The sequence below is a fragment of the Anarhichas minor genome, unplaced genomic scaffold (genome assembly GCF_050575085.1).
Source record: "Anarhichas minor isolate MPS153535 unplaced genomic scaffold, ASM5057508v1 ptg000007l, whole genome shotgun sequence".
NCBI lineage: Eukaryota > Metazoa > Chordata > Actinopteri > Perciformes > Anarhichadidae > Anarhichas > Anarhichas minor.
The window spans coordinates 17,452,751-17,473,791 of record NW_027466453.1 but is presented as its reverse complement, the minus strand read 5'-3'; the positions used below and the strand labels follow the sequence as shown (position 1 = coordinate 17,473,791).

Sequence of the window (21,041 nt, the reverse complement as noted above, 5' to 3'; positions counted from 1 at the left end):
ACAGTAAGCACCAGAGTAGACTAAGACAAATAATATAATATAGCATAATATAATATAATGCTTTTTGTCTATTTAAACCAAGACAAGTGATAGTGGTACATTATTATTATTATCATTATTATCAACAATACAAGAAACATTGAATAATCGTACTTGAACGTTTTGGTATGAAATATAAAATGTACCTTATATCACCACATTATGTTAATATTTAAATTGAACATCAATCAAAGCGACCTTCACAAAACTCACATGTCAGTCAACCTCTGATAAATATGACAGCACAATAATATGTACAGCACAACAGCAGCGATACATGACAATAACAAAAGAGGAATTTCACTCATTAAGGATGAGTGAGCAGACAACAGGGTGCAGCATGCTACTGTGTGGCATGAAAGCATTGCAATAAACAGATGACAAACAGACACACGAAGGGAACAGAGCTGTCAAGCCTCTCTACACTCAAATGACAGCATTTGCTACACCGAGCAGAAATAAACCCTCTTCCTGCTGAAAGAAGGATTCCTCCAAAGACGGTGACTCATATACCTTTGACAAAAACCTCCGTGAAGCACTTCTCCTCGCCGACCACGCACTCGTACGCTGCGTCATCAGACAGGTTGAACTTGTTGATAGTGAGTGTCCGCTTGTTGCCCACGCTCTCAAACACATACCTGGATGATGGAGGAAGATTATACGAGGAGGATCAAGAACAGATGAGGGGAGAGAGAGAGACAAAGAAAAAGAGTGAAAATAATGAATAAGTGCTTTCAGCAGAATCATACGCCGAGAGGCCTGAAGACGAGGAGAGTGACTCAGAGACACAGACCGCAAACAAAGAGTCCACACATTCTTGTGCAGACCTTCAGTATATGCTCACACACACACACACACACACACACACACACACACACACACACACTCACACTCACATTGTGGTTGCTTTACAGACATGGTGACAAAAATCAAAGAACTACCTACAGCAGGGGTATTCAATTCAAATTCAGCGAGGACCATTTAGAGAGAATTTCCTCATACAAAGGTCCGGAACATCACAATAACGTCTAACTTACTTGATTTAGTCCCATATATATATATTGAAGTACCCGAGCAGTTGTGTTAACGTCTGTATGTAGTCAACAGCTGGTTGTCAAATCAAATAAAGAAAGCTAAATTGAACAATATCTCAACCATATTTATTGTCAGTTTTCAAATTGAACTGGATGAATTATAAATAATACACATAATAAATCAATGTTCTTCTCTCGTTTCAAGTGAAATAAGGGCCAAGGATAAAAATGAATTTAACTGAATTGTCCTGCAGCTTTAGATTCAGTTCATTTAGGTGTGAAGTGATGTCAACCAAGAAAAACATATTATATATTTTTTTCACCTTCTAAAAAGAGAAATTTGTGTGCTGGGACTCTACCTGTGGTTATTAAACCACTTGCTTCAGCTCTACTCCTCTCTGTTGACATCATTCTTGGACAGTGAATTTATGTGTTGGGATTCTGACTATATTGGGCTCTTAGATTGTGTCTTCATTTCGGATGTGAGTGGGTACGTTTGCTAAAAAGACTTGTGCTTTGTCTCGTAATGGCGCTTCACATTACCGCTTTTAATAATCGTCACGGTCTCTGAACATGTGAGACATCCTGGTTTTGAACTGCCCGAGTGAAGAGTGAAGGTCTGTCGCTCGTCTCTCCTGTGTGTGTAAATCTCACTCGAGTTGGGAGGCCTTTCGGAATACACATATTTGATTGGCTGAGCAGCATCACGTGATGGGATTTACAACGTTTGTAATTGGTCGGTGTGTTTCCTGGACCGCTGAATGTGTGCCGTAAAGGCTAGAAAAACTGAGCCGGTTAAAATAGAAGCGCTCCGTCAAAAGAAAGAAAAGAAATGCTTCATGTTTGTGCCTCCTGGTTGTCCTCAGTGTTCCCTGTCTGCCTGTAGGTTGGTTTGTGTGGCTGCTCTCCTTGCAGGTACTGAAGGTGGGCGTGGCAGAGGCTCATCAGTAAACAGGAAACACCTGGGCTCATCAGTCAAAACGAGTTGATTGGGTTGGTTGTGTGCATCTCCCTTTTGTTTATCACCCAGGCTACTAAGTAACACATGATTTGTATGTGAACAGACAACTCTACTGTTTTATCTTATTAAAGTATGAATCCTACAAAGGACAATATAAAACAAAATGTATATTCTTTTCTATATCATTGAGATGGCACATTAAACAAATCTACTTTTCTACTTCTGACATCCTGTCTAATCTCAACATTGAGTGGTAAAATACCAGAGTTTAACTGGGCACATAACGATCTTTTCTTTTTAGATCAATTATATAATCTCACCATATTCACATACATCCTTCTACGTGAGCAGTCTCGGCTTTATATTTAAACCACACCAGTGGTTTGTTTGAAATGAAGATCAACTGGAAACCCGTCAACTCTGCAAACCTAAAGCATTTTATTCCTTAGCTCTCGATGGTCACAGTGCACAGCCTGGGTGAAGAAAAAGTCCCCTCTCTCATAGTAACTGTTTAATCAAACAGGAAGAGGAGTGCCTTACTTTCAATGAACAGCATTAAGCGACTCAAAATGGCAGATGGTGGAGCCATTGAAAAAATACCACTCGCAACAGCTGCACCCTCTTGAATAAAACAGCAAAAGAAGCCTTTGAAGGAGAGGAAAGAGCAAAGTGGAGGGCGAGAGACACGGAGGAGAGCTCAGCCGGCTAAAGAGGCTCAAAACTAACATTTATATCTGATGTGAATCAGAAAGTTTGTTCCTAAAGATTTTTAATAAAAACAATTGTGACTCATCTCAGTGGGTTTGCATCCATGTGCAATGCCGATGTGGAATGAGTTTCCTGAACAGCTAAGCTGTGTGTTGCTTTGGAAACTCTCTGTAACATTGCTATCAACCCAACACTCCAGTGAACATGTGCATATGACAACATATTGTTGCTGATACAGCTTCACATGAAACACACATGAAGTGTGAACTGCACCAGCATAACTTGACTGTGAAACAACTTTTAACTTGGATAAAGTGCAAAAATAATGTTACAGCTGAAGCATCTAAGTGTTAATTAATACAAAAAACTTTCATTTAAGTTGCACTCATCAGTATTTTCATATTAACATTGGGGAAAGGGTCGCTTGTAGGAACCCACAGATAAGCAACAACCAAGTGCAGTTCCAACGATCTCCAGAGTGTTTTACTGTCTCCTAGTTTCTGTCATTTATAGGCCCAATCCTAGTGTCCTCCTTGAAGCCTTGAACCCTGAACCCTCAGGGACTTATTGACGTCACCTGTTAAATGGTTGAGTGTGAGAGGCTGCAAAGGCTTGAAACGCTGTAAATACTAACGAGACAGCACTTTGCTGCGACATATCACGTTATCATGTCAACATCATAAAATGTCATGTGCAGTTGTGGTTATTTATTTCATACTTTTTACTCCCTGATTTGAACGTCTTCCAGGCTTGCCTTCACGAGGCCAGAAGGAATTGTCAAACAAGCGTTTCCCCGCTTCCACTGGTCCACTGGTAACCTCATATTGCTAAACATGATGAATGTCACCTGTGTGTAAATGAGTGCATGTTCATGATAATTGTAAATTGGTATATAATATTAAATAGCAACATTTCAGTTGATCATGTTCATTTAATTGTGGGAAGCCAACGTTGTGATAAAATGTGCAGCCCTAAGCTCCAACCAGCCTCACTGCTATTTGCCTAATTTTGTTTTTTGTTTTTCTGGCTGCAGCAACTACAACAATGTCAGTGTTCATAGAAGACACATGTCTATATTTGTAGAATTGTTAGTACAGCTAACACTTTTTTAGGGCTTCATGAAGCTGCAAGAGTCTCAAGTTGCTGTCAAAGTCCTCAGAATTTAAATGTTAGTTTTACTGTTCAAAACTTTTTACTGCAATTTTGGTCACTTGGTGTACTCGTATACTCCTTCAACATACACATACTGTTCAGTGCACAGAGTGGTAATTTGCTTACTTGGCCGATGGTTTGATTTCCTTTCCGTTTTTGAGCCACTTGATTGGGGCGTTGGGGTCAGTCAGTTCCACTGTGAGGTGGATCTTCTTTCCCTTGTCCACTGAGTAGGCTGCTTCCAGCTTCTTCTGGAAAGCTGAAAAAGAATCCAGTTAGTAGAGTTCATCTACTGCTTTAACAGCCAAATAATCCATAAGTGCCAACCAGCAAGAAGCATATGCTAACACACATTCCACCTGTTGTCCGTCCCCCCTCCTCCCCAGAGGCCTTTAAACGACGCTGGTATTTACAGCATGCTGCATTAAACAGCTCTTGTTTCCTGCCTCACTCTTAGCGCACAGTCTTTATTTGCCTCGTAACACCTCTCCCGTTTCTTCGCTCCTCACCGTCACTTATCTTTGGCTCCACCTTTTTCATCTTCTTCAGCATCTTTAACAAGCCCCTCAGGTCTGTGATGCCATACTCAAAGGCGATCTTCTCATAGTCACAGGGCTTGGCCGCCTTAAGGATTTCCCACACGTCCACACTCACTTCTTCTACCTTTTTCTTCTTCTCCCTGAGAAAAATAACCACATTTTAGAGATCCAAATGTAAGTTATCGTGTTTGTCTGTGGCTGAAGTAGATGGCCGTACCTTTTCTTGAGCAGGCCACTGAAGTCTAGATCACCAGCATCCTCACCTGCATCGCCGCTGGAATTAAAGGAATAGAGAACTAAGGCGATAATCTCGGTGTGTTAATAAACCTGAGCTATTTACAACACTGCTGAATTGGGTAGCAAAAAAAGAGCATTAGGAAATATACATTCATTATAATACGTCCCCTTTAATCCCACATTACACAGAGCTATAAATACACATGAATTACAAGACGGTTATAAAGCAAACAAAGAAAGCATGAGCAAATACAACAGCACATGGTGGAGTTCTAATGAATTGAATTAGTGGCTGTAGTTAAAGCTTACCCTTTTTTCATCCTGTGTTCAGATAGTTGCAAAAATAGGATGAGTGAGAACATAGAGCAGAGCGTTTGATGTGGACTACAAACCATCATGCCCTGAATTCAAGCGACAGACAGAAATCACAATAGATGAGCACATGTAAGCAGGAGACGTGATACAAATAAGCTGTAAGCAAAATACTCATGTTCAAACACAAACATTGTATATTCTATATCAGCACAAGTGAGCGAATGATGTGAAGCATGGATAAAGATGTCGTTGCTATATTGGAAGTCTGAGAAATATTCATCAGTGAAGAACACACTCGAGATTCAACACAAAACTTTTCATGCAGAATCATATGCTGAGAACTTTACAGAGGGGTATAAACCCTTCACATGCACATCTCCAAGTAATGAGAAGAATTCACAAGGTCTGGTGTCATCAGTCACCCTCTTGTGCTCAACAAGGTAACAAGTACTGTGTGTGGCACGCGCCAATAAATGTCTACAGGCTCGAGTGCTTGTTGTTTTTTTTTCCTCTGCAGTTTTTCCGGCTTTCTTGAGGCTCAATGAACCCATCGGAGAGCAAGATAAATGCCAATAAATTCTAAGCAATTCCGAGTGATCATGTTTGTCGTATGGATGAACGGTTCATCCAAGGATAACATCCATCCATGTTGTCCTTGCCAATCCTGTAAGCAAGTAAATTCTCCCAGGGGGATAATGCCCTCGTTCTCAGGGAACACGTGATCACCAGGTCGGGTGAGCATGAAAATGATCCTAGCCGTCTACTGCGGCCACAACTACTAGATTTTAACCTACTTTTGAGAGATTCTTGAGTGCTGCATCAGACAACATGAGATAACTTATACACTAAATTTGTTTAACTGCAATATTTTCCTGAATCCACACTGAAGTTCGCATTTTCCAAAGCTGTTGTGTTGGAGTTCACATGAAAATGGGGATCAGGGGATTACTATAATGAGCTCTCTTTCATGGTGCGAGCGTGTGCACTGAGAGCAAAGCACAACACGCTCATCTCTCTCGCTCATACATATTATTAGAAACACTTCATCGAAGCTGCCGCTGCAGGAACTCGATGCTCACCATGAAAACAAAAACTGAAATGCAAACATTGTTTTTTCCTCCAAGTGTCAGTGACGCAAACTGATGCCGATGCAGAGTGATAAACAAACGCACCGTGATTTAGATATGCGTTGATGCAAAGCTTAAAGGAGCAATATTTGATATCCAGAACATTAATATAGCCACAAACAACTATTGTCTAAGTAAAGATAGTGTGGAGTAATGTCTACCTGAGCAGAGAATCACTGTCCCTCTGTGTGTCTTGTAATCCAAGTGTCTGTGTTCTTTTTCTCGGTGGTCAAGCCGGTCGCGGGTGCATGTGACTCCCTCCCTTTAGAACTGTCCTCGCTGTTTTCTCACTGCCCTCCCTTCCTATTCTTGCCTATTCTTGTCAGCACTGTTGCCATTGTCATCGCTGCTAGCACTGTTAGTGCAGCTAGCACTGCTACACCAAACGTCCCGGTATGTCCGGGATTGTCCCAGTTTCAACTTGGGTGTCCCGAGTCCCGACAAATACTGTTGAACATAAAATGTCCCTGTTTTCAGTGTACAGTATGTATTGCACTGAATATTTTCTGTCTCCCTGTGAAGGCTTTTTAGCTGGACAACCAGTCAGCGAAGCGACAATACGATGAAGAGAAAAAAGCCTGATATTTCAGACATCAAACACACAATTAAAAACATAAGGAGTGAATGGGAGTGAGTATCCTAAAGAATGGAGGCAGACCACATGTATTTTCTGGTATAATACATGTTTATAGAAACACACAGATGAGGATCCCTTACTTACCTTTTGGAGGTTGAGCTGCATGACCTCCACGCAACAAGGTGTTAAGAACATTCATTGCCTTCCCAGCAACATACTTAAGTTTTAACAAACTTTTCACTTTTCATTCATCACACCAACATCCCCCCTTCGCCCTCTCTCTCCTTCATATCAGCATTCTGCCAATAAGCACACTAACATCCTGTATGATGTCGCCTTTTTGCCTGTTGTGTCTCTCATCGTACCTGTGCCTTTCTGCTAACGAGGGAAGGAAATTATATATTTAAACACAGATTACAAATATGGAGACTCAAGATCTCACTGCTGATTTACGATCACACAGGACACATACAGTAAACAACCTGAACCTGAACAGCTGAAATAAATAATAAAAAACTCGTTAAAAAAAGCTACACAGTCACAGGATACACAGCTACACTTCACACGAGCAGAGGCAGAGACAGAAATAGACAGTGAGGGAAAGAGGAAATACATAAGAAATAATAAAACTCCCTTGAGAAACTGTCACCGAGACATGTGACGAAATACATGAGATGCTAAACCATGAGGGACTCCAGGTGAACCAAAACACCAAGGCAGCAGCCGCATTGAGACGTGACAGAGCGGGAGAGAAAGCAGACAGACGGACTTGTACAAAGTCGGCCACAACTGAGGGATAGGCAGACACACAGACGGAGACACTCGTTGAGACTGACAGATGCCCACAGGCAGCGATCTACAGAGGAGCATATGGGAGACAGTGTGACGGCGGGTGACATGTTGAGTAGACCCTCGCCGACACTGACACTCACGATCGCTTAAACGACTCCAAGATGTTGTCCTGCTGCTCTTCTTGTGCAGCTGAAAGCAGACAGAAGGAGAGAGACTGGTGAGAGCCCTGCTAGGTTAGTTCATTACACAGCAGGCTTGAGTGGCAAAGGAATAATGGACTGATGACCTCGCTAGGCCACTAAATGATAGGCCCTAATGTGTATCACACTCACTGAGTTATTGGCTGACAAAGCCGGTTACATAGTACTGGTGGATACGCTGAATGGAAGATGACAATAATGAGATTTTCTGTCTCCAGACCTACCCTGCACGGAGACTTCGAATGTGCAGGTGTCGCACTTGTCTTTGGCGGTGACCTCGCAGCGGTAGCTACCTGCGTCTCCATCCACTACTTTGATGATGCTCATCTGGTAAGTGTAGATCTGACAGAGAGAGAGAGAGAGAGAGAGAGAGGGATGATGTGCTAACTAAATGAGCACACACACACACACACACACACACACACGTACATGCACAGATCTGCAGTACGTGCTCACAAACACGTGCTTAGAATATACAGATAACACAGTTTTACCAATATAGGTTTGCCATCTGGATGATTTTATCTTTAATTAAGCCACATTTCCACGAAGAACTTCCTGGTAATTCTAGTCCCTTTCTAGACTACTTTTCAAGGATCTAAAAGGTTCCTTCAGCCCGTTGTGTTCTGTATCCAAACACCTGCGATGATGAAGCAAATGTGTAGGTATGGAAAGGCAACATGGCATGTAAACACTCTGCAGCCTGCAGTTCAGTGTGCCCGCCTGTTTCATTTTAATAAACTAAAAAAATGAACCTTAGATTTTGTCTCACTGCGATGAAATTTACTGCTGCAGAGTATTCGCTGATGCATGTTGTAATTAATGAAATGTAAAATAGTATGCACACCTACAGTCCTTCACTCTCACAAATGAATTTAAAAGTTGAGAGTAACCGTGAGACGCAGGCTCCCTGAGGCTGTACCGAGGCACAGGGTTTAAGTACAGTATGAGGATGATGAGAATTTCATTAGTTTGAACGTATTTGGTAATAGACCAAAGTATTTGGTAAGTTAAAGCTGATGGTAGTACTAGATGTAAAGTTAAGAGGATCACCAAAGTCAGGAAGCTTCATCCTCTGGGGACCATGAATATCTCCAGCACTAACAACTTCATGGAAATCTCTCCACTAGCTGTTGAGATACTTTAGTCTGGACCAAAGTGGTCGGCGAACTCACATCGCCATCCTCAGAGCAACACTGTTAGCTCGGCTGATAATCTCTCTAACAATGAATGTACAAAGGTTATATTAACACATACACACCTTGGTGTTCCTGTCGTAGACCTCTTTCAACTGCACGTGCTTCCCAGCTTTGCTGGCCAGGTCAAGCCACTTCCCCTTCAGCCATTTCATGGTCGGCTTCCTCGTCAGGCTTGAGGAGTCGACTTTAGCCACAAATGTGACGTCCTTGCCTGCAACGAACAAGAATGAGACGCAGTAATTAATTCAAATAGATTAGCTGAATTTATTCCAACAGGAATTTGGCACTAAGTGGGCGACTCCTTTCATTTTGGATATAATTCAGGACTTTTATGGCGAATCCTCTTGCCAGACCTTTTGTTGCTGTGACACTCTCCGGCCTCTCCACGAATATGCCGCTCAGCTCGGGCAGCTGATAGTCCTCCCCTGGTACATTCTCTGTGAAGAGTGGTTAGTGGATGAATCACAGAGGGCATATTAAAGCTGGAAATCATGATCTGGACACAACAAACAGATTGTAGACAACAACAGACGACCAAGCAAACCACCAAAGCAGCATTGTTCTTAATGGTAATTCTCAAGTCTCAAACCACTGAACTCCATCCTCTGAGCTCAGGCATCTATACTGTCTGTGCGGTTAATAAGTACTAAAACTGAGCAACAGACTTTCCTTGAGTCAAAACCATTCAGCGAGTAATTCACTTTGCTGTTACACTGCATAAAGCATTTGGGACCCTCTGATAAATGACAGGCGACCAAGGAGCCCCCTGTAACAGACCGGCCCCAGGGAATAAAGAAACTCCTCAGATCACCTCTGAAGGCATCACATTAAGTTTGACTCTCTGCAATCTTCTGCCACCCTGACAGAACATAAGCTGAGGCTGTACACTCTTATCTTAACGATAAAATACGAGAGGCTCTTTTATCCGTTCACTTGTTTCTTTTGCAAGTAAATTGATGTAACCTCTGTAAGGTGTTTGCTTGTCAGTTGATACGCTTGCAGAGACGCCAACGTATTAATTTCTCTTACCATCAGGAGGCAACTCTGCGCCAGAGGGGGGGGGGAGAAAGAGAGAGAGAGAGCGGGGAACACGTCAGTCTGTACAGTATCTGTGCTGTGCTGTTGAACACAAGTGTTAATTGGCCCAATGATGCTCTTGACTTCAGGTGAGGAACACTCATACATTAAATCAACGTGCTCTCACACTCCAAAAAACACTTCTTTCTTTCTCTGAGTCGAATTAATAAATCCTGTTTTTTTTCTATTCCAAAAAAAAACCCAACACACACAACTGTTAATGAGTTAAGTCTTCAGCAATCAAGTTCAAAAATCACTTTAATTGTGCTGAAGTCGGGAGGATGTTAACTGTACATAATCTGCATTGTTTCTCTCACTTCCTGGGTCGGACATACTCTCTTTGTTACAAGAAGAGATGGTTTATGGAGAAGCAGCAGGTACAGAGAGAGAGGCACATCGGACCACCAATCAAATAGAGTGAGTAGGGCCCCGGGTGGACGTCCATTGGACGAGAGCTGTTGCTGAGAGAATGGATCCAGGGTCACGTGTCAAGTAAGGTCATGCGCCTTCATAAATTCAAAGAGCCACACAGTCGGCCCCTCCCTCTCTCTCTCTCTCTCTCTCTCTCTCTCTCTCTCTCTCTCACTCTCTCTCTCTCTCTCTCTCTCTCTCTCTCTCTCTCTCTCTCTCTGCTTTTATGGGCTCAGTTAATTTGATCTTTTAATCACAAGTGCCCCTGAGGACAGATCCAAGTTCAGATGTTCAGGATGATTTAAAAGGTTTTGGTTAGAATGCTAAGTGGGTGAAGCTGATCCTGGAATGGCACCCAGGGGACACTTTGAATGTTTACACTCTTACACTGTTACATTGGACAGTTGCTGTGTTTGGGATGAGGGTTACATAGTGAACTAACTCCAGACACTGTCCTGGACCCAGGGAAGTTTGGGATTTTAGACAATAGCCTACAGGGATTACTTGACTAGAAAGAAACCCTGATAAAGCATTCAGTAACGCTTTATTTTATGGGCCCGGTATTCCCTCATAACCTCATTATCATTTCTAGCAACTAGTTTAGTTTCAGACTGTCTTCTCTAGAAGATCAACATATGTTCCAGTTCAAGAAAACCCCGAAGTGAGTCTCGAAAATCAGATTAAATTATTACAGCGGCAAAGGAAGAGTTTGGGGTCGATAGACGGCTCAACAAATTAGTGGACTTTAATGCGGGAGACTGCTGTTTGTTTCCTGTTCCAGCGTTGGTTTCTTTAAACCCAGCTGCGTAGCCACGGGTGTGTGCCTGTGCCATGTAAATTTCAAGCTGGTACACCCACCACAATCATAAAAAAATTATGAAAAGCAGTGCTTTCCATAAGCGCCAGCTGCCAGCCAAACAGTCGACTAATCACATTATGTCCAGCCGGCTACTTTATTACATCATTTTTTCATTCCAATAAAAATGTTTTGATTAACAAGTTGTGATTCACTATGCGTGTACATGTAATGATCACTAGCCTCCACTTCAAAACAATGCTGATAAAGAAACCTATGTCAATCTGTCTTTATCTGTGCCCACACACTCTATAGGAATGTGTGTGTGTGTGTGTGTGTGGTGTGTGTGTGTGTGTGTGTGTGTGTGTGTGTATATGGTGTGTGTGCGTGTGTGTGTGTGTGCGTGTGGTTGGGTCCTGCTGAGTAGAGAGCAAAGAATTGTTTTCAGTGTTTCTGATCATCAGTAATTGGCATGGTTTGATATATTAACGATTTGTGCGCTAAAATGCACAAGATGCATAATTCTCCTTTACGATAATTCACTAAGTGTTAAAGCAGGAAAACTCATTAAAATAAGCAATGATTAAGATCAGTGTATAAGATGAAATAGTGGCATTTAAACATTAAATCCCACAGGCCAGCCTAAGTTATAGTTTATAGCTATGTGGCTGTTTTAACCTAATCTCAACCATGACAATCCTTCATATGTCGAATTACATACTCAGATGTGAGCTTTACTGACTAAAACGATTCAATTGGAATTGATTATTTAGTTGTTTACCAACTGAACACAGTCTGTATTTTACTTATGATTGTCTAGGAACCTCCTCAGATAATTATTAGGAAATGATTAGGAATGTATGGACCCCTAGAATAAAAGGTTATCAAATATTCTATTACTTCACTAAAGTAGTAACATATCAATCCATCCCATCAATTAAAATGTGTCTACTATACACAGAATAAATAGCACTGTATTATTTAACTGTATTACTTATTCTGCATATCATCCATTTATGCTCAGAGCACCTCCTGATAAAAACACACAGCATCTCAAACTCACTCTCATGTTACACATACAGCATATAAAGAAATGAACAACTGCATTACCAGTGTGGTTACCATTGCACTATAAATCAGCATACTGTAGTATGTCCACATATCACACACACACACACACACACACACACACACACACACACACACACACACAAAAATATGATATATACCCAGAATAAATACAGGATATATCACTTTTTATAAACCAGACCTCAATAGTTAATTTCACATCGAAAACACTCTCAAAACGTTCTCTCGGATGCTTTGGTGGAAGCAATCATTTAATCACTTTGTTTTTATTGCTGCTGTCATGGACTTCTCTGTTATATTTGTATTTTATTGTTTCATCTGACAGTTTATCTGATGTGACTTGAGCTGCTTTAAAGTTGTGTCTTTGCATAGTTGTCATCCTATTCTTGTACGTCCCTTCATTTGCTGTGATGCACTTTGTCACTTTTGTTTGCAACATAAATAAAGATATATTTTGTGATTATTATTACATATTACATGTCCAGAAATCTTCGAGGCTGTATCTCTGCAAACTGCAACACAATCACAAGATATAATGAATCCATCTGCTGTGTGAAAACATTTGATCTTGAACACATCTGATGGCCATCACCAGAGCAGTCCCAGGCTTCTGGGAGGGACGTTGTCAGTCTGTCACACTCGCTAACAGATACGCATGTCCACTAACACACAGTGCTTAATACAAAACAAGCACATCAACAGAAAACACAAGCAGGCTGGACAATAGTGAGTTGTGTCTTTTCTTTACCATCCCTGGGCTCATTGTTCACTGAATGAAAAGAAACAGTTGGTACATGGAAATTAGTCGTGTGGACAGCAGAAAGGTTAAAACACTTCCCACAGAAGTGTGTGTGTGTGTGTGTGTGTGTGTGTGTGTGTGTGTGTGTGTGTGTATCAAATTATGAATGAAAGAGCTGTTCTTCAAAGATTGGATTAAAGACAGATGGCGCGAGGAATGAGTATAAAAACCTTCCCGTTCGTTGTCTATTAGTCAATGTTGGGTTTTTTAATGAGTTTTTGGTTAGATGCCTGAAATAAGATAGTGGGTTAACACCAGCTGAAGAGATTTGATCGTTTTGTTCAACGATGTAAAAAAGCGTCAGTAAAAACCCTTCTTGTGAATTTTCAAGCTTTTACAAAATGGCAAAATGAGACGACTAAACGTCAACACCAGTCCACCTACACTCAATTCCGATACTTCCGCTTGTACACTTCCATGTAGTACACTATGTACACTTTGTACGTACTTGCTTAGTGCATACATTTGGACAAGGTAGTTTCGTCTCAAATGTAAAATCACTATTGTGGCTAAGCCAGCAGCGGTATCGCTAGCAGCGGTATCGCTAGCAGCGTTATCGTTTGAGATACCAAATCATTACAGACTGCTACACTTACCCAGTAAACAATATTGATGGCTTCTATCAGACAACAGTATAATGGTACTCAACTAACATTTCTATAGTGTGGTATTCACTGGACCAACCGCTGCTGAAACATCTTCCACTACGTAGCCAAAATGGCGACCGTTGATGGCGGGAGGTGTCCAGCGTTCCACATTCAACTTTTTGACCATAATGAGTGCACCATCCAGGAACCCTTAGTGCACTGCATCTTGAGTGTGAACACACTTATGCACTCAAAATAGCAGGTTTGAGTATAAGTATGCAAATTTAGACACAGCCTACTCACAGAGACAACTCCATTATCTTCAGACAGGCTGGAGCTCTACACACACTTACACACAGACAAACAAACTAATGGCAGAGCAAAGCTCTACAGCAGGCTGGACATTTGTTAATGAGGAATGCACAGGTTCAGAAAATGAACAGGACCAAATGAGTGCAGCAGATATAATAAGTATTTCATATGCAGACTGTACATAAAGACACACAAGTATGACAGAATAATGCTGAGCCATGTCTCTGTGAGTTATATTGGTCATTTTAGAGATGAATCATTGTGTTTGATTTAACAGATGAGTGAAGCCACAGAGAACACACTTATTTATCCAGGACAGAGCACACTCTCTACAGCAGGCTGCTTCTCCGCCACTGAACATGACATAACACCAGGATACATCGCATAATAATGTAAAAGGGAACAGCAGCCATTTTGACCAATAATTCCCAGGCAAAACAACATAATGAGCCCTTGAAAATCACTACAAATTAAGTTGTTTTCCTGTTATAAGTGGCTATTGAAAATGTAATAATACCTCTAAAAGTTGCACCTTTTGTTACTGTTTTATTCATCCAAACAAAGTCACTGTTCTCTTGAGGTATGAGCAGCTTATGACCCTTAACCTGGTTTATATTTTGGATTTTGAGAATGTCGGATGTTTATTGATATTTTTATACTTGCACCTTTATTAATATTTTATATTTTTACTCTTTATATTTACACCCTTTCCTACTTTGAACTGCAAATGCTGCACAACCATTTCCATCCAGATGAATAAAATTCCATCTTCTCGTATTGTATCTTTAGCCAGTTGGTTATTATCCAATACTTAATGTAGGATCCAGAGTCAGACTGGATCCAAATGATATGAAGGTAATTGGGTCAGGTGGGGTCCCATTGTACTGCCACGGTTTAATTCTGTTAATCGTCTGGCCTCACTACCGTCTATGTGGGTGCTGGCATTGTTGTGCAGTCCAATGTCCTAGAAGTGTAGAAAATAATTTGTAAAGAGTCGTGGATTTTATGAACACTCAGTTTCAGGTACGTTTTTTTTTAGGATTTAGGGTACAAGCTAGCTGTTTAGGGCTTCATTAAAATATAGCATGAGCTGTGAATAAGCTTTGTCAGTTTAAGTCAAATTGCCAGCGTTCCCTTCCAAGGCGGTGAGACGACTTAGTAAAGATGAGCAGCATTATTAGTACAACTCACTGCTCTACCTCGTCATTGCTCTTTAAAGTTTATACAATAATTCATCTCGAATGATATCGTCTGCACATAAAAGCTGAAACACACACAAACACGTGTACAACTATCTTGCTCGCACCCTCTGTTGCAGTTACTCCATAATATGAATTGACATTTTATCCAACGAGGTGAACTGAAACAGTGCATAAATAGACTCTATACATAAATGGACAACAAAGTATGTTTTACTCTCTCAGGGGACTCATTACTTATTACTGAATGCATGCCACTGGCAGAGGAAATCTCCATAAGCATGCATTATACACTGTAGTCTATACAATGTGCAGCGTTGCAGCTGCCACACAGTACATGATTCTACCTGATCTATACATACAGTACACATCCCTCACACATCATGTAGCTGCACTGCTGTGGGCTGCTACACCCACACACAATTAGTCCACGCGTTTGGCTGAATGCATTACACCCTCAACTATGGATTGGGTTTGAAAGGTCAGGATTTTCAGGCGCACGGGGAAGTGAAAGGAGAGGAGCGATCTGCCATTCTGAATACATCGCAGGATTCTTTCTCACACATATAAAACAGTTTCATCTTGCGACCCGCGGCAGGTTGAGCAACACATTGACACTCGGTGACTAACTGATCATGAAGTGACCGCGGAGAGAAACACGCAACAAACAACTGTCTGGCAAATGTCACACACAACTATCCCGTATTTCCATTCACAGCAGGGTGATTGTAACTGCTGTGTGATCCCACGTTTCACTGTAAAATACATGTTTGTGGTCTGTCATTTGTTGATACGGCAATTTCCAGGGAAAGATTATAGAATAATGAGAAAAAGCTCTTTTGGTTTAGTTAAATTTGTTGACTTTGAGATAAATTAAATTATTGCTGTTGTTGCAATAAAAGTCAGATATTTAAGGAATGATTAAAATATATTATAGGAGATTTATCCAGTTGTTCATGCATCAGTTTGATGCAAACATTATTTGGGTTGTAAAGCAAATGTAATATGTGGTAAATAAACAGTTATTTAAACAATGTGTTTTTACCTCCAGTGCATAAAATAATGTCTCAACGTAATGATCACTTTTCTTTTATTGCACTTTGTTGTAACCAAGAATTGGCCAAAGCTTAAATTAAGGTTTAAATAAGGAATGCTAACAATACTAACAATACACTTTTACAATGGCAGCTGTAGGACAAATGTGAAAGATTAATTAGCATGTACTGTATGTGAGTGAAGATTTAAGCATACCCAAGCTAAAATAGGAAAGTCAAATACACACACACACACACACACACACACACACACACACACACACACACACACACACACCGATACAGTATATACGTGATGCTTATCCATAAATTAAACACCTTCTATTTCGCTCCCAACACCAAATTGAATTAGCATCTCTGGTGCTCAAAATACACTCATGTCCTAAGCGCTAATAAAAGAATATTGTCGAAACTCTGAGCAGTGTGTGTGTGTGTGTGTGTGTGTGTGTGTGTGTGTGTGTGTGTGTGTGTGTAGCATCATGCATATCCCCACACTCAGTCCCATCACCACAGACGTTCACTGCTTCTGTGTTTGTTTCATTTGCAAGTCTTACCCTCCTCCTCCTCTGTCTCCTCTGAATGAGGGGAAACACATTATCTTGTGGATGAGGATGATGATGATAGGAACGATGATGAAAGTGAATGAGCTATAGACAGTTACATCTATGGGACACAGACAGACAAACACTGGATGCAATGAGTGTTTTTCTTACCCTTCGTGTCTGAAAAAGAGAGAAAGAAGAAGAATTTATTAGAAAATTAAACAATCTTTACCAGAAGCTTTTATTAAAATACCACTTTTCAGTGGTTATTGTAGTTTAACTGTATAATAGCTGATTACTTTATGCCTGACTCAGAAATAAAGTGGATTTCTGGAGCACAGTTTGTGGGCTCAGATTAGATGTCATGAAGGCATGTACCAGCAGGGGCTGCTGCAGCCTCATCGCCCTTGGCTGCTGCAATTAAACAAAAATTATGTAAAATAATTTGTACATCCTCATTATTTCATATCATGCAACACAGCCCAGTGTTTGGATAGTCACGGCTTCCAGAGCTGAGACTCGGTAAACTGTTTAAAGTGTTGCATCTTGTGGTCTGAACCCTCGGGAGACAGCGACTAATAATAGTTTATATACATAACTGAGGGCACTTGTTCTTCGCTCTATTCATGTTTAGAAATCAGGCACCTTTATAAACATTTCAGTGACATAAAGGCTCTAAAGTAACCGCAAAGGGAAACTACACACAGGCAACCTGCACCTCTTCTTGATTTCTGTAAGGTTTGCTTCTGGCAAAAGAGAGAATATTGGATTTCAGCAGGGGAACAGCGTATGCTCAAATGAGAAATGGTTTACAGAAACTGTGAGGCTGAGATAAATATAAGTACATTTTTCAGAGATCATGAAGAATAATTGGGCTTAAAAAATACTGAAACGGGCGGCCTCAAGACAAAACAATGCTTTTGATAGGATAAGTACATCAAAGTTCCAGGATTCCAGATCTAGGTTACTTTAGAAGCTCAAGGGCATCTAATGAGATGGCAGATTAGGCAGGAGTTTCTGTCTGCCAGACAAACTAAAGCACACAGCTGCACAGAAATAATTCAACTCCGGCAGCATTTACCTCTCAACCATCTATTTCAATCATTCCACAGGTCTGTGCCCTCATTAGGGCCACTGTTTAAATGTTCAAAAAAAGGTTTCCGTGCCTCACTCTGCCAGGGACGTTCTGCCGAGGCAGCAAAGCGTATATTAAAAGGTCCAAGCCACAGGAATGAGTGAGGACATCATCTTGACGTCTACCATCTCTCCAAACCACTTACAACAAGCCACAACTGCAGAGTGTCCTGTGAACAGTGGGTCTAATATATCAGGGTCAGGCATGGCCTTGGCACCCTGTGTTCCAAGATGGCAGGCTGTATCTGGCATACTGGTGGGAGGGGGGGTAACACTTCTATTTTGGATAAGGTTTGTTTTCCAGGCAGCAATCTGTTAATGCCGCTCTCAGCACCTACATCCAAGAGGGAACTCATGACGCATCAGACAGTAAAAACCTTCTTTCGATCAGAAAGCCGGTCACTGGATTTCAGGTACAGTTTTTCAGGTACAGTTTTCCCGTTGGTGTCAAAGCGTTTACAAGCAGGATTTGACTTCTGACCGGCATCACATAGCAGAAGACAGCAGTCACCCCGAGAGACAACGAGGCAATAACTAACTGTCATCAACTGCAAAGCTGGTCTGGATGTAAAAGTTCTAATTATCATTGTATGAATACCCAGTCAGTGCCTCATTTAATGTCAGTGGAGCGGCTGCAATTCCATATAAGATCTCAGACGAGACTTCTCACCAACAACAAATGAATATAACTAATATTTTGTTCACACGAGGAAAACACCTCGAAGAGCTTCAGGAGATTAGACTTGCTTATTTCTGACGGATGGTAAAAGAAATAGCCTAATTCATATTCTACCTGATAACTCTTTTCTTTAAATCCGAACTTAAAAAAATATGATGACTAAACATAATAGACAGCTATAACAAACAAAAGATCTTTGTATTCTTTTTACTTGTAATCATTTTTAGACCACCTATGTCACTGCTACCTCCTCTGCAGATGATCAAACAGGGATTTTGTAGATGTTATCAGGATCATCCTTTCATATCTAATTTAAACACTTTTCACTGCTCAGTTTTGCCTTTTTTTCCCCCGTTTAAATACAGTGTGAGGTTCTCTACGTCCCAAGTGAAAGATTTCATGAAATTGATCAGAGGAAATAAATGCTATAATGCAAAATCAAAAATACCACATGGAGAAAATATTTAAAGCCATTCAAGGCACATTTTATGGCAGTTCCAAGTAACAATGAAAGGTAAGTGAGTGTGAAAAAATGTATTTGAATATCCAGAATCCAGAATGTGTACACTTGTACAAAAGGATGGCAAAGGGATGAAAATAGGTAAAAGTCAAACAATGGTGAGTCCATCTTTCTCTGAACAGAGCACTTCTTCTCTGCTGTGTTAGAGAACATTTGTATTTTAGAATGTTTCCCTCAGAACCACAAATCTGAACCTGCTGTTGGTGCTAGAGGAGAAGTCAGAGGATCATCAAAGTCAGTAGGATTTATCCTCTGGGTAACATGAATGTTTATAAGTTCCACCACAACCCATCCAATCGTTATCAAGATATTTCAGTCTGGACAAAAGTGGTGGACCGACAGACCGACTGACTGATTTCCATCCATAAATCCACGTCGCTAGCGTTACTATAAATACCCAGTATGACGGGAAAGGATGGGAAGCATATGGTCTGGGTCAAAAAAGTGTTCCATACGAGTTCCATACTCATTTAATTTGGGCTGATAGGGAAAATCTACAGCATCTCAATTAGTGAAGGTGTGACATTGTTCTCTAATGAAGCTCCACTTTGTGATTTAGGTTGATAAGATGGGTGTAATTAAAAAAACAAAAAAACTATCCATAAGTGACCTGCTTCTCCTTCAGCCCACTTTATGAGGTCCTCTCTCTGTCCTCCTTTATCTGTCTGTCGGTCCTGTTTCGTGGGAAAAGCTGTGAGCAAACCGTTAAGTCACAACCAGGACAACGGCGCCCCTTAAACCCCCCGGCGCTGAGGGTAATGCACAGCTGATGAGCACGCTGTCTGTGCGGATCCATCTCCGCTCTCATTACCGGCCACGCTTCATCGACGGTCCTCTTCGGTCTAGATCATTTCACTCTACATCTGTCTGTCTCCCTGTCTTCCAGGTATCTGTTAAATGGATGATGTCTCTTGCGGTCTCCATTCCTTCTTCCTCTTCACTTAAGGCAAATCCCTACTCTCAGCACTTTTTCATCCCACCGTTTCTTTGTCCTACTTTAATCTGATTCCACTTTTCTTCTGAAGAGGGGAAAAAAAAAAGTTAAGCAAGATGGTGAGCCCAAGAGGTGAAAACTAAAATAGGGAGAGAGAAGAAGAATGAGCAAGGCCAGCAGGGGTCAGGGATGGCGTGAAGCCTCACGTTGAGAGCTTATGGATTGGGTTCTTAGAGAGATGAGACACTTATATTTAACAAATATCATGTGAGATGCGTGTTGAAATATGATTTTCCTTTCTCGTTTTTCGCTGACCCTGCCACAGCCAGGACTGCCTTTAAATACCCACGACTTCATGCTCTCTGCATCGTAATTCTAGACCGTTTTTATTTCCAAAAGCTTATCGCTAATATCATTTTAAACTCGAGGGCTTTAATGCTTTCAAATATGACTCTGGCGTAAACTGATTAAGGTCTAAGTAATAACACCGAAGATTTTTGTGTGTGAAATATGTATGCGTTGGTTTTCAAAGTGCAGAGCACTAAAACTGCCCTGGTTGGGGAATTGATTCTGACCAAGGATACTAAAAGATGTATGATGTCTTAAATGTTATGATTTAAGCGTTCACTAAATGGCATGGAATGTTTTATATATATATATATATCCATCCATCCATTATCCAAACCGCTTATCCTGTTCAGGGGCGCTGGAGCCGATCCCAGCTGACATTGGGCAAAGGCAGGGTACACCCTGGACAGGTCGCCAGTTCATCGCAGGGCACATATAGAGACAGACAAACATTCATGCGCACATTCACACCTACGGGCAATTTCGAGTCTCCAAATAACTTAAGCTGCATGTCTTTGGACTGTGGGAGGAAGCCGGAGAACCCGGAGGGAACCCACGCTGCAACGGGGAGAGCTACATTTTCTTTAACCCACAATAAACGCGTCCCAAACATCAATAACGTAACAAAATAACTTTTAACACTAACACTGGTCTCCTGGTTGAAAGTCCTGTGAGCTCT

The 21,041-nt window shown here is 41.1% G+C and overlaps 1 protein-coding gene across 1 annotated transcript in view; it reads right to left on the bottom strand.

The window, feature by feature from the left end:
• The window catches only part of mybpc2a (myosin binding protein Ca), a 33,321-nt gene extending 15,188 nt beyond the window's left edge, over window positions 1-18,133 (bottom strand). The window contains exons 1-12 of the mRNA XM_076086719.1: window positions 18,028-18,133; window positions 17,126-17,161; window positions 16,919-16,927; window positions 16,760-16,780; window positions 9,234-9,317; window positions 8,943-9,091; window positions 7,906-8,023; window positions 7,622-7,670; window positions 4,651-4,707; window positions 4,404-4,573; window positions 4,021-4,153; window positions 553-677 (exon numbers count right to left, since the gene is read on the bottom strand). Of these exons, the coding sequence (XP_075942834.1) occupies window positions 553-677; window positions 4,021-4,153; window positions 4,404-4,573; window positions 4,651-4,707; window positions 7,622-7,670; window positions 7,906-8,023; window positions 8,943-9,091; window positions 9,234-9,317; window positions 16,760-16,780; window positions 16,919-16,927; window positions 17,126-17,161; window positions 18,028-18,133 (1,057 nt within the window). The remainder of the gene's footprint in view (window positions 1-552; window positions 678-4,020; window positions 4,154-4,403; window positions 4,574-4,650; window positions 4,708-7,621; window positions 7,671-7,905; window positions 8,024-8,942; window positions 9,092-9,233; window positions 9,318-16,759; window positions 16,781-16,918; window positions 16,928-17,125; window positions 17,162-18,027) is intronic.
• Between the last annotated feature and the right edge of the window lie 2,908 nt (window positions 18,134-21,041).